At 45.9% G+C, this 13,233-nt stretch overlaps 1 protein-coding gene across 3 annotated transcripts in view; it reads right to left on the bottom strand.

Moving 5' to 3' along the window:
• Nucleotides 1-12,149, bottom strand: part of NUP214 (nucleoporin 214) — a 93,304-nt gene extending 81,155 nt beyond the window's left edge. For all 3 annotated transcript variants that reach the window (XM_075560621.1, XM_075560618.1, XM_075560619.1), the window contains exons 1-9: nt 11,974-12,149; nt 9,354-9,549; nt 8,571-8,722; nt 7,374-7,572; nt 6,705-6,775; nt 5,510-5,573; nt 4,759-4,862; nt 2,712-2,818; nt 1,495-1,561 (exon numbers count right to left, since the gene is read on the bottom strand). In XM_075560621.1, the coding sequence (XP_075416736.1) occupies nt 1,495-1,561; nt 2,712-2,818; nt 4,759-4,862; nt 5,510-5,573; nt 6,705-6,775; nt 7,374-7,572; nt 8,571-8,722; nt 9,354-9,549; nt 11,974-12,018 (1,005 nt within the window). In that variant the 5' untranslated portion in view covers nt 12,019-12,149. The remainder of the gene's footprint in view (nt 1-1,494; nt 1,562-2,711; nt 2,819-4,758; nt 4,863-5,509; nt 5,574-6,704; nt 6,776-7,373; nt 7,573-8,570; nt 8,723-9,353; nt 9,550-11,973) is intronic.
• Between the last annotated feature and the right edge of the window lie 1,084 nt (nt 12,150-13,233).

Genomic DNA, 13,233 nt, shown 5'->3' on the forward strand with positions numbered 1-13,233 from the left:
CCCAGGAGAGCGCTAGCTACGCTCGGAGAAGGCACAGAAGCCAGTGTTGTGATGGAAGAAGAGATTCCTCGGCACCACTTCCTGGCCTTTGCCTCACCAAGTCTTCAATTTTCTTAAGGCTTCACAATAAGCTGCTGCGATGACCCTGTGCCCTCCCAGTACGGCTATCAAGAGTGTCCATGGAGAAGCCGTGCCCTTCTGAGCTGGCGTCTCTACCCTGACTAAACCAGTCCAACAGGTCTCCCAGAAGCCAATGACTTAACTGGGCCTTTTCCTATTTCGAAGGCACCCTAACACGACTTAGACTAGCATCTTCCTAAGAGGACTTGTCTGCAGCCCCAGCAGATCCCATTGGAAGCCAACGCAACTTGCACGCGCTCTTCCACTGATTGCAGACAGGTCTACACACGCTTTAGATGGACAAAAGTCTTCTAAGCAGGAACTGGAACGCTAGCAGCAATGCTCCCCCACTTACCCCGCTTCAATAATAATGCACACAAGACATAGCGACTTCCAGACACAATCTATAAACACCACCAAGGACGACTATGACTGCTAACACCTACTAACAATGCACGTTACTAGAGAAGAGGAGAAAGTAGAAGAAAGAGCTGCCAAATTAACAATGGTTCCCTCTGGAGAGCAGTACTGAAACAGAAAGGTGTAGAATTCGGGAAAGTAGTTCTCTTCATTGATAAGCATGCCATTCAAGTTGCTATTTGAAGGATGTACACATATTATTTTGGTAAAAATAAAAGCCTAGTTTTAAAGCATGGATACATAAGGTATTTATGCAATTCAATTTTGTCCTATGACCTCGAAATGAACATCAAAAAAGCCATAAACATATGAAAATCATGCCACTTACAGTGGGGCCAACCCACCTCCCAGAGGAATGGCAAATGCCGAATGACTGAAGCAGCATGGGTGCTTGTATACGGATGGTGTAGGAACCATCACGGCTATAAATGGGAAATGCTCCGTCACCTCCCCTGCTCAGTAACCGCTCTGCTTGTCCCCTTGTCTACTGCAAGCACTGTGAGAGAAGGGAGGAAGAGGGGCCTGACGCACCGAGGGACTTTGTTCCTTCTGGCGGTTTTCAAAGTGAAGCACATTATTTCTGGTGAGTCCGTCCCCATCTGTCATTATCTGCATGTCTTCCACATGCAGGGGCGTGTGGTCGTTGCTTGTCTAAGAGCGACAGGCTCAGTCAGTAGGAAGAAAATAAGGTGCTACAGCCTCCTTGCCATCCAGGTACATTCCTGCTCAAGGCGGAGCACGGCGTCTATTCCCACAGACTGTGGGCTCGATCCTCAACGAGCACAAAGGCTGATAACTTGGAGTACACCTGACACCCACGTTCGCCCACAGCCACAGCCCCGCCACCTCATCCAAGCCACTGTGTCATTTAAGCCTTGTGCTCATTCAGGCTGGGCACTTCATCTCAACCATGGAGCTGATCCCCCCTAAAATCGTGACACAGAGATTATTTACCTGGTCACTTTGTCGAGCCAGGATACTAACTTCTGTGGAAGCCGCGGATGCCGCTAGCACCAAATCCCTTTGAAGAAGAAAGGCAGATGATTAAATTCAAGCACAGGAACAATTCTGCCTTGACTTGGGTCTGTGGTAGCGCCTCTGGGGATGTCCTCTGGGTGGAAGGGGTATATTTCCATATATATGGTTAAAGAGAGGCGGGAGTATTTTAGACATACAGCCAACCTTGTTAAAAAAAAAGTCTTTCCCAAGACTAAGCACTGGAGAATCACTAAGTTTATCCACCTGAAGAGTCAGGGAAGGAACCACCCTACGAGCAGAGTAACCCAGCTAGAAGAAGAGTGTCCACTTCAGGTCATCTACCTTTCAAATCCACATGCCCTCAGAAGGGAACTGTTAAGAGGTCACAGATTCAGCGCCTGGCTCCTGACAACTCAATGGATAACCAGACGGGACTGTTGTGGTCCACCTTCAAAGGGTGATTGACACACGTTTCTTCTGACTCTTCAGCATCACAGCAACATGAAAACCAAGCTCAGTGCCACAGAGTCAATGCTGACTCAAAGTGACCTCCAGTGGGTTTCCAGGACTCTGTTTACTGTGGGAGAAAGCCTGGTTTTTCTCCCGAGTTGCTAGTGGTTTCAAACTGCCACCCATGCAGACCGCAGCCCAACTCGTAACTGCCACATCACCAGGGCTCCCCCAAAACACGAAAGCCTCCATGAAAACAGCAGGGTAGTGTCTGGACTGGGCACACTGGCCAGAGCGTGTGTCTCTTGCACGGAAGGTGAGAGCTCTACTTATGAAGCACCACAGTCCCCGGTGTGTGCCTTAGATGCCCGTGGTTGCCCAAGTGCAGTCCCTGGGGTCCGCGGGTGGGCCTGAGCTGGGCTGTAGCCACAGCTGCTCCTCAGGAGAAAGCAGCGGCATCTGCTCCCATCAGGAGCGCAGTCTCTGAACGCCACAGGGCACCCCTTCTCTGCTATGTGTCGGAACAGACTGGAGGGCAGCGGGGGGTAGGAGGGGGATCTTGCCTTTTTGAGTGACCTGTTTAAAACTAAATAAAGGCTGGAGCAGCAGACCACATCAGCGGGAAATCTTTTCAGGATATCCAAAGTTTCTCTTTTCTCCTCTTATAGGGGAAAAAAAAAGACAAAGTGCAACAGAAGTGCCTCAGTGGGAGCAGGGCCTGGAGCCTTGGGCTTGGCACTCACCATTCCTCGACGTAACCGAGGAAGTAATGATGCTGCCTCTCCGTGCAGCCGCTGTAGCAGGGCTCCATGAAGTTCACAAAGGTCTCGGGGTGCTTTTCTTCCTTTTTCTACAATGAACAAGGTGACGGAGAAATCTGTGGGCCTGTCCTTCAACACCACAGAACTAACATTATCAGAAGATGAAACCATTTCCCTCTTATGAGACAATTTGCTCAAGAGCTATGTCCAAAAACACACACAAAATACTTAGATGACACTTAAAGTACAAGGACTACAAACAGGAGCCGGCAGGTGAAATGCATTCCCACCATATTCTGCCAACGGGACAAAAGTGAACAACACAGTCTTCCTGACACTGGGTTTCCTCTGTATACATGGTCCTACTAAAGCTACTTTAGCAGGTATTAGAAGAAACAACACCTATAAGCCCACGGCCAAGTACCTGAAACATAAACATGAGTTAATAAATGCTAGTGTTAATATTAGCTTTAGGAATAAGAAAATTCTGGTGTTATCTCAAACTAAGGCACTTTAATAAACACATTTTGAAAATTCAACTTATCAAGGACTGACAACAGTTCATTTTAAAGGGGCATGTTTATAGGAGGTGGGGAGAGTGAACAGACTTGGGGAGCAAATCCTGAGTGTGGGAGGGGGAGGGAGCACTAGAACTGCTTGTGATGACGGACGTACAACTCTAACAGCGTCGTAACTATGGTAGCGTATGATGTGGGAATTTTACATCAAAAGACTATTTTTTAAAGGTATTTTCCACATATTGGATTGAGAAGGCATGAATACTGGAAAGCTGGGGTAACTTCTCAAAAAAGGTATTTTGGTCATGCGCTTTCCAAAGTCTGTCCAATACATATGACTTTCTTGACATCAAAACTTTATTTCTAAGTATTTATTCTAAAGAAGAAAATCACATTAAATGTGCATAAACATTCATCACAGAATTCTTTAAAATAGGGGAACTAAAAGCAATCTCAATATCCAACAGTAAAGGAACAACTAAAAATAAGCTGACAATTACCCACATGACCAAATACAAATTTTATTTAATGACCCCGAGAGATATTTGCAAGTTTACTATTCAAACAAAGGTGCACAACAGAATCACTAGCACCAAAGCAAAAAACCAAGGAGTCGATGTCGACTCCAAGCGACTCCACAGAACAGGGCAGAACTGCACCTCGTGATGGGAGTAGAAAGCCCCATCTTTCACAGCTTCTACGTACATAAGCTGTCTCCTTTGCTTTTCTGAAATGCCACTGCATTAGAAAAATACTTGGTAGATCTACTACTATTTTCCACCATCTTTAAAAGGAACCACCCCATCACTTTACTTTGGTCTCTATTCAAATGGTACCTCCGCAAAAAAGGCCATCCTGGATCACCCCACTTACAAGGGCAACTCAGCACACATCTGCCCCTTACACTGCTACTTTTTCCGATACAACTGTCCTTCCTTAATCCTTTCCTTATTTGTAATTGACTACCAAATCCATAAAGGAGCCTTAGTGGCGGAGTGAGGTAGGAGTTGGGCTGTGTGCCACATCGGTGCAGATGAAAAGCAGTGGGCTCTCCAAGGAAGGAAAGTGAGGCTCTGCTCCCACACGGCAGGTCTACTCTGTCTTACAGGGTGGCTTCACATGGAACTTGCACAATGGCAGCGAGCCTTTTTGAGGACCACATTCATTAGGGCATACGATTAACACAAAGGCAGAACTGTGCCATGTCTTCCCAACTTTGAAAGCATTCAATCAATACTGGATGGGAAAATGGGGGGAAATTTTTAATCAAAGTTATTTTGCAGCTTTTTAAAATTTCCCCTTATTTTTACATCTACTAAGGCTCATAGTTTTTATAACTTAAAAGCAAACGTTATAATTTTAACGAAATAGTAAAACATGATATAAGAAGACATGACCATTTTGGTCCCCAGGAAAACACTCCAGCCTTAAGCCTTGGACACCTCATACTTCATTACAAGGAAGACCTCTCAGATTGCTCAAGCGCAAACAGGTGCCTTCCCTATACTTACAGGGAGCAAAGCCATCACCACATCGGGGGACGTTTCCAAGGTCCCATCTGCAGCAGCATACACTATGGTGAAGACGTATGTGCCGATCCACAGAACGTCCAGAACTGAAAGACATGCACCCTGGTAAGCAGGGAGAAACCATACGGCATCCACACACAACCAAAAACATCCAGTGCAGGCAAAGCACTGAACAGTGTAAACTAGCATCCCGTGGCTCAAAAGCCCGAGTGTTGGAGCTTTACTATTATTTTTAATCGTTTCATCAGGGGCTCATACAGCTCTTATCACACTCCATCCATACGCCCACGGTGTCCAGCACATCTGTGCATTCATCGCCCTCATCATTCTCAAAGCATGTGCTCTCCAGTCAGTGCTGCAGCTTTAACAAAGGTCCAGATTTCATTCACTAAGTATCATTCACAGAGTATAACTTTATATCTTTGAGAGTCCCAAAAACTCAAGAAGCCAAAATTCCTTTCCAAGGTAGTAGTATAATTAGGGCAAAATATAAAGAATCCTAATAAAAATTGGGATCGGTTTCATGTTGTTTACCATGAAATACAGCTATTTACCAGAGAATTCTCATGACGCTGATTTAATTAGTCTATTAAGAAAATGAAATCATCTCAAAGGCCCCAAGCAGAAATGGTCCACCACGTGACTTGAGTTTCTAGAACACACACCTAGCCAGATTAGACAGAGAGCGCCTCATTAGAAGCCAGTTCACCAGAACAGCAGATGTGTTTGTTACCTCTGACTGGATGATCCGCCTCGTAAAATGGAGGGCAGGGAATGACTTTTTTTTCCTGGAGAGTCTAAAAGGGTCGGGGGGGGGGGGGGGTGGAGAAGAAAGTGTCAAATGAAACAATCCCAACAAGAATGAAGCTGTCATTCTACACATACCACCACTACACACGTGCCTCTATTTCCTCCCCCTTGCCACGAGAGACTGAATAGGAGAAAGACCCACAGGAATGTATTTCCACGTAGGGAAGGGCACTGTCCAGAAGAACGCCGTTGACAGGAGCAAAATCACCGAGGCTGGTGTAAGTAGACAGCCCAGGGACAAACGGATGATGGACATCCACCCAAGGGACCTCCACTGAGCCATTAGCAAGAATGAAGGGGCTCTATGGATACTGAGCTGGAGACAAACCCCCATATGACTGTAAGCTAAAGAAACAGACAAACAGCACACCAACTACATTAGCTTTTTATAGGAAAATGACCTACAATAGACCAGACTTCATGTAACAACTGTTGCCAATGAGTCGACACAACAGTGCAAATCCAGTCCAGACCATCCACTCACTCCCCGCACCACAGAGACCGGTCTCTCAGGGAGGGATGCACCGCAGCACAACACGTGGTACTGCCCAGGGCGCCCCTCCTTTGTGTCCACACTTGAACTCACACCCGGAACTTCTTTGTGCGATGCAAGCCACAGTGAAGAAGACATGTGGGTATCATTTTAAGAAAATCAGAGAGAGCATAAGAGTGTGAACCACAAAGGGGGTGTCCATCTTCTCTGCTGTCTCGCGTTTCAGGATGAACCCTTCAGAGCAGGCTGTGTTACAGCGACACAGAATACGATGCTTTCTCCAAGAAGAGTTCTTTCCATGAGAGCGGGCAGTGATGGCCTTTTACTAATGCCTTTCCCCCTGCGCGTGTTTTTATGGCATGTGTCAGAGAAGTTACGTTTGGGATCAAAGCACAGAGCACAGGCACATGTTATTTAAGAAACAAAATAATGGATTTAAAACAGACTATTCTAAGCATCGAGAAGAGTCAGGAGCATGGTCTACTAAACAGAACACAGAGGGTACCTCCTGGGGAAATGACAGGATAGAAAGATGAAGTAACTGCAATATGTTACTTTTTCCTGGGAAAAGCAAACCCAGCCAAGACGGTTAAGACACGTTCTTGAATCTGAGGCAAGAACTTACAGGCAGGTACTGGACCACGGTGCCATTCTGTTTTCCAACTGCCAGCTGCTTTCCTTTGGGGCTCCAGCACACTGAACAAAGAAAACGGTGTCCATTAAGAACTGAGGACAACAGCACAAACCAGTAAGAGCCGTGACAAGGCAGTTGTGCGACCCCCCACTTCAGTTCCTTCTGCCAGTCCCCACGAGGCTGCCCAGTGGGCAAAGCGAGAGTGAAACCATCGGAATGGTGCAGTGACTCGTGTTGCCTCCCTGCGCCACGCAACTGACACTCACTTCCACCGACCTCCCCCCGCCAAAGCTGAAGGCAGAGAGCAATGTGCTCCTGGGCGAAGCGAGGAGAATGCATCATCCCTATTTGCATGCCTCCCCCTGAAGGTACAGATGACTTTGATACAATGCCCCTTTTAGACTCACAAACAATTATTCTTAAAAATATGCTTTGAAACTAGCTATACCAAAATATTCCTTTTCCCAGAAAACCTAAGCACAGGCAGATATATGTTGTATGCTGTTTGGCTTCAAGGACATTAACGACAGAAATGAAAAAATACTCTCTCCATTTCTTAAAAAAACCCTTTTTTAATCAGCCCATTTTTATTTCTAGGTATAAATTTTTAACGAGCTCAGCATCATAATATGTCAGAGCGTGAAAGCCTGTATTACCTACCAGCTGTGACTGCTACTTCGGGCGGAAGAGCTGCACACACTTTCACCGTCTCAGTGACCTGTAGGACAGCTATACTGCCATCAGCCAGACAAAGCGCCACCATGGACGGCACAGCGGGGTTCCACTTCATATCCATCACCATGCCGCCTGCATCTTTTAAGAGCTTATGATAGGCAAATGGGCGCTTCTGCGGTTTAGCCTATTAATACAAAGCAAAAAGAAATCAATAAGAACATGGAGACACTAAATATCCAAAGTTGATGACTAAGCCCATTTTCTCAAATCATACTCTAATGCTTTATAACTATGAAAAAGATTTAACTTTACACAATCATCTGTTATCGAAATTATCAATACGACTTTTGAAAATGGCAACAAGTCTTGGTGGCGCAGTGGTTATATACTGGCTGCTGAGCACAAGGTCAGCACTTTGAAACCACCGTCCACTTCCAGAGACCTTGGCTTTCTACTCTCGGAGAGTTACAGTCCTGGACACGCCCAAGGGCAGGTCACCGTTTCTTTGGGTTCCTATGAGCCCAAGCCCACTCAATGACAGGGAAGCTTGAGTTGAAAATGGCAACTCTTTTAGCACGCTCAGGAAAGAACTCCTGAGTGAACATACAAATTTAAAGCAACCAACAAAGAGAAGACACTGGACAAGAATGGTAGCTCTGCTCTGTAACAGTGTTGGGGACACTGGCCAGTTGCTTAAATTCTTTGAGCCTGTTATTTTCATGCACAAAATGAAGGCAGCAATAGCCTTCTGTTAGGCTGTGGTAGTATAAATGAGGACAAAGCACAAAAAGTTGTTGATAGAGATCCTGGCACACCACAGAACAACTCCATATTACTGACTTACTACTACACTGCTTAAATGGAAAACCACTGCAAAAGGCGGCCAGAGACCTAGACTACGGGACTTGTGGCATTACATATTACTTCACGACTTTGAGCAAGTCATCAAAGCCTCCCTGAGCTTAGGTTGTCTTGTGTACAATACTGTTATGAAATAATCTCTAACAACCCCTTTGATCTCAAAGCGCTATTATTCATCATGCTAAGAAATTTTTTTGCCCATATTTGAATCTAGAAAACCACTTCAAGTTTAAAAGTCAACCAAAACAGTTGCCAACTTGTGATTCAATACCAGGAAATCTCCACCTTTCATGCTGACCCTGAAGTCTTCCAGTAGCTTACCTCATTTGAGAAAGTGCGCACATCAAAGAAAGCGATGATGGAGCCATATTCACTGGACATCATGCACACGGACAAAGTAAGATTATCACAGCTCAGAGCCAAGTGATGGATGGGGAATTTCATAGGCACTAGCAAGCTCTCGACCTTATCGACTGTGCAAGAAGATAAAAACAGAAAATAGCAATGTTCTAAGCACAGAGTCATAACCCCAAGATGTGAAATGCATTTTTCACATCTACAAATACACACACAAGATGCAATTATGGAGATAAATTCTAACTTTCTTATAGCTGGATAACACAATGACACATTAAAGACCTCCGGGGCTTGTCTTCATACAACCTAAAGAAGCGAGGTGTGACTGTCCCCTGGCTCAACTATAGTTTGGTCCTGTGCAATTTTTGCAACAAGGATCCGACAATTACACAGGGCCATTTGTTTGGCTAGTAGGATTACATCTACAAGAACCCTTCTAGGCGCTTCTAGAAGTCCAGGACACACGTTCTACGAAGCAAAGCTCAGTCTGGCACAGGGGAAAGTTCTTCCTTTCCCTGAGTTTGGGCAAACAGATTAGCAAAAGAGATACAAAAGCCCAATGACAACACCTAGAAAAGTAAGTTACCGGCTTACACCTGGAACTTACTCTTGCGGGGTAGGAGTGGGGTTCTAACACAGGAGAAACGGCAATTATCTTTTTAAAACTGGAATGATTGCTTGGGCAGGAAATTCATTGGCGCGCCCCCACTCCTCTCTCTATTACGCAACAGAAGTCAAGTAACTCACTGATTTTATTGGGATCGTCCCCAGGTTTATTTTGAATAAGAAGATTTTGCGTAGGGAAAATCTGCAATCCACTGGTTCCGCCAGCGAAGACCAAACCGTATTTGTTGGACACAGCAAGCAAGCTGGAGCGCTCCTTCGGCAACTTGTCTGGAGACTCAAATATTCTCACCTTCTTCAGAGCTCTAAATTGAAAATCCTATTGTGAAGGATTAGAAACAAGACGAAAAAATCAGGCCTGACAGAAATCAAATCATGTCTATCAGTATATCCCAAGAGACCCAGTTCCAATACAAGACAAATATACGAACCCTTGAAGCCATGGACAATGGCTCTCAGTAATTTTCAATTTCCTGTGCTTTTTACTACAGTGCCTCACGCATTGATCGGTGGAGTAGTGGTTTCGAGTTGGGCTGAGATCTGCAAGGTCAGCAGGTCGAAACCACCAGCCACTCTGCAGGAGAAAGGCAGGTCTTTCTAATCCCATAAAGAATTACAGTCTCAGAAACTCAGAGAGACAGTTCTACCCTGTTTCATGGGCTCACTATGAGTCGGCATCAGGTCAATGGCAGTGAGTTTGGTTTGGTTTTGACATAGTAAGTGCTTATTAATATTTGTTGGATGGAATAAATGACCGGAAAAGACTTGCATGAAGTCTTTTACTAAACCAGCTCCCATTGATCTCTCCTTTTTCTGTACTTACTCTTTCAATCAATTCATTGCATTTTGTTACCTATAACTTTATACCATTTCATGTGAAAACGTACTGCCAGCCCCATAGGAGAGACTAATAATTGTTAAATATAAAGTATCATCCAACTACTGTGAATACTACCTTCCAGTGCATGACAGAAAGATGACCAAAGCTCAAGATTTGTCTTAGGTATATTAAAAAACATCAGTCAAAAACCCCATTACAGCAATGGACAATCTGTAGCTCAAGGCCTTGAATACCACCTAGATGCTCTGAGAACACTTAAAAATAAAACCAAAATCTATAGTCTCTAAAGTCAGGGAAGACTTAATCCATTTAGCTTTGAAGTCTCATCTCTAAACATTCCGCTTCCCTCCCAAAAAAGCACTATTGCCACTGCTCCCTCCAATCTGCTCTGCGTTAGGCACTGGCCTGCTAACTATAAAGTTGGTGGTTCAAACCTACTTGCTGCTCCTCGGGAGAAAAACGAGGTTGTCTGTGCCTATAAAGAGTCTCAGAAACCCCATATAGGAGAAACCCCACCTGGGGTCATGAGGAGTTAGAATCTGTGAGTTAAGTTGTGCTATACATGCTTTATTTTTTAAAACAATTCTAAGCCTATCTTCAAGTCCAGGTTTCACTAAGTCCACCTTATGCTTATAATCCAAAGTTGGAAAAGCCAAAGACGATCTTTCTTATTCACTCCCCCCCATATATTCTTAAGAATGCTTTGTCCTCCAAGATTTCTGCCACATCCAACATATCGATTTCCTTGGGTTGGAGGTTTAATATATGTTTGTTAAATTATTTAACGAAATAATCTTCTCTAATTCCAATTATGTGACTAGCAGAAATTCACACAACCTTTTAGATGAGACTACACAATGCAGGGGAATTAAAGTGTCCATCTTTTTCATAACTCTTACTCTAGTTGGGTCTTCACATGGGTACAGAAGGGTGGGGGAAGATGCACAAGAGCGCTTTCCTTTCTGTTACAGTCACTTAAAGGAGAATGCCATCTTCTAAACCTGTACTCCTGATGTTTGCCACCGGCCAGCATATCAGAGGAGCATGCCACACTTGTGCTGGATAGCTGGCCAAGGCAGCGATTCTCAAGAAAGAAAAGAATCATTACCCTGAATATGGAATTGATCATTATTCCCTAAATTCAGTCCAGGGGGTTCCTGGTGACACAAGCATCTGAATTGTTCATTTTCAGCTGTTTGGGTTGAAAGAAATGCTGTCCGTTCTCTGTCCTCTTTTGTCAGAACTTTTGTAGGAAAGGCCAAGCCCAGCCATAGGAAGTCACCCCCACAATCTCCACCTTTACCGTCACTAGGACCACTTGGTTCCTCCCTTTATTTTCTTGATTTTAGGCTGATTTCCAGAACCAAAAATAGTCCTGTTTTTCCATTTAACTCAAGCTTTTGTAGGATGGTCGACATTCCTTGGCGTTGGCATGAGGTAAGCCTAGATCTCCGTAAAGAAGAGTCTTACATATATCTAGACTTGATCTATATTTGACAAATGTGGCTGGCTAAGTTACTTTTCCAACCTCGATGTGCTCCTTGGTCAAACAGGGAAAGTCACAACTGCTTAAGAGGGTTGCCACGCTGACTGAGGGAGATAACGCGTACACCAGACACGCTCAAAAAATAGTTCCTGCCGCTTCTCAAGTCACCCAGGCAGGCAGCTAGGGTAAGTCAAGAGAGGTGCCCAAACTCAACAATGACCAGAGACACGCATTCGGTGGGGCGAGCCCGCGGGCAGCACGGCAGAGTGCTCCAGAACACGCTCCTGAGGACTCAGAACGCGGTAAACCGTTCAAGCGGGAGGCGGGGCAGCCGGCGCCCGCGCCCCGCCGTCCAGCGAACCTACAAAGCAGCGCCAGGCCGCAGGCGGGGAGGGAACCCCCGACCGGCATCTGACCTTCATCTCCCGCTCGGGGATCATCGCGTCCATCTCGTCTCCCATCGTGCCGCACGCGGTGACCACGCCGCGCCCGCCGCCGCCCTCGGCCGGGCCCGCAGAGCACAGGCCGCCCCGAGGCCAACTTCCTTCGCTGATAGGCGTGCGCAGCGGGACGGGCACTTCCGGCGCGCTTTGATGACGCTTCGCGCCTCCGTGCGACGAGATCCCGAGAAACTGCGCGCTCCCCAGGCGCTCGCCTCCCATTGGCCGGCTTGGACTGAGTCGGGGGCGTGGCTTCTGCTTGCGGCGTCTTCTGACTGCTTCGGTCCGAACGTACCGCGCTCATTGTTCTATGGAAACCCAACAGTAGTACTTGGAGATAGGTGGTGATTTTCTAGGTGCAAAGTCAGTTAAGGACTTGATATATATATTTCCAGGGGCACTTTTTTGAGAGAGGCTTTGGGAGGAAAAACGAAGAGAGGTACAGTTCTTGGGTCGGTGGATAGAGACCTTTTTGTGTCCCAAGAGCGAAGGCTGAAAGGGTTGGATAAAGGGCACCAACAGACCTGTCTTACAGAGCCCTGGTGGTGCAGTGTTTACCCATTGGGCTGTGATCCTCATGGTTGGCAGTTCAAAACCAGCAGCTGATCCAGAGGCAAGACTTCACTTTCTGCTCCGGTTAAGTTAGTCTCGGAAACCCACAGGGGCTCACTCAGTCAGCATTGACTCCATGACAGCGAGTTTGGAGTTTAAGGTCCATCTGTGTTAACCTCCCAAGAGCCCTATCCACCCTGGTCACAAGGATTTATGCCTAAGGGGTATCCTATTTAGTCTGCAGGATGTACCCTGAGCCACCTAAGGCTGATTGTTGCCATTAAATTGAGACAACTGAAGCATAGAGATGTTAAGGAAATTCCCCCAGTGAACCTCAGCCAGGAAATAATGCATTCAAGTTGTCTGATATGCTGATAACTTGGAGCCCTAGCAGTTCAAAACCACCAGCTGCTCTGTGGGAGAAAGGAGACTTTCTATTCCAGTAAAGCAGTCCCATCTGGGAAAGGCACAGGCACAGTTCAACCCTGCCCTTATAAGCTTGATAGGAGTTGAAATCCAATTGGTGAGTTTGAGAGGGTGAAATTTTTGTCCTATAATCATCTGGTCAGCTCCAGGAGACCATTTTCTATTTGAGCTAGGTCTTCAGCAAATTGCAGTCTCTGCTCAGAGCCTGCTTATTTGTAAAAAGAATGGCAACAGCACGTACCTCAGGGGGTTGTGAGG

Source organism: Tenrec ecaudatus, chromosome 10 (genome assembly GCF_050624435.1).
Source record: "Tenrec ecaudatus isolate mTenEca1 chromosome 10, mTenEca1.hap1, whole genome shotgun sequence".
Lineage (NCBI taxonomy): Eukaryota > Metazoa > Chordata > Mammalia > Afrosoricida > Tenrecidae > Tenrec > Tenrec ecaudatus.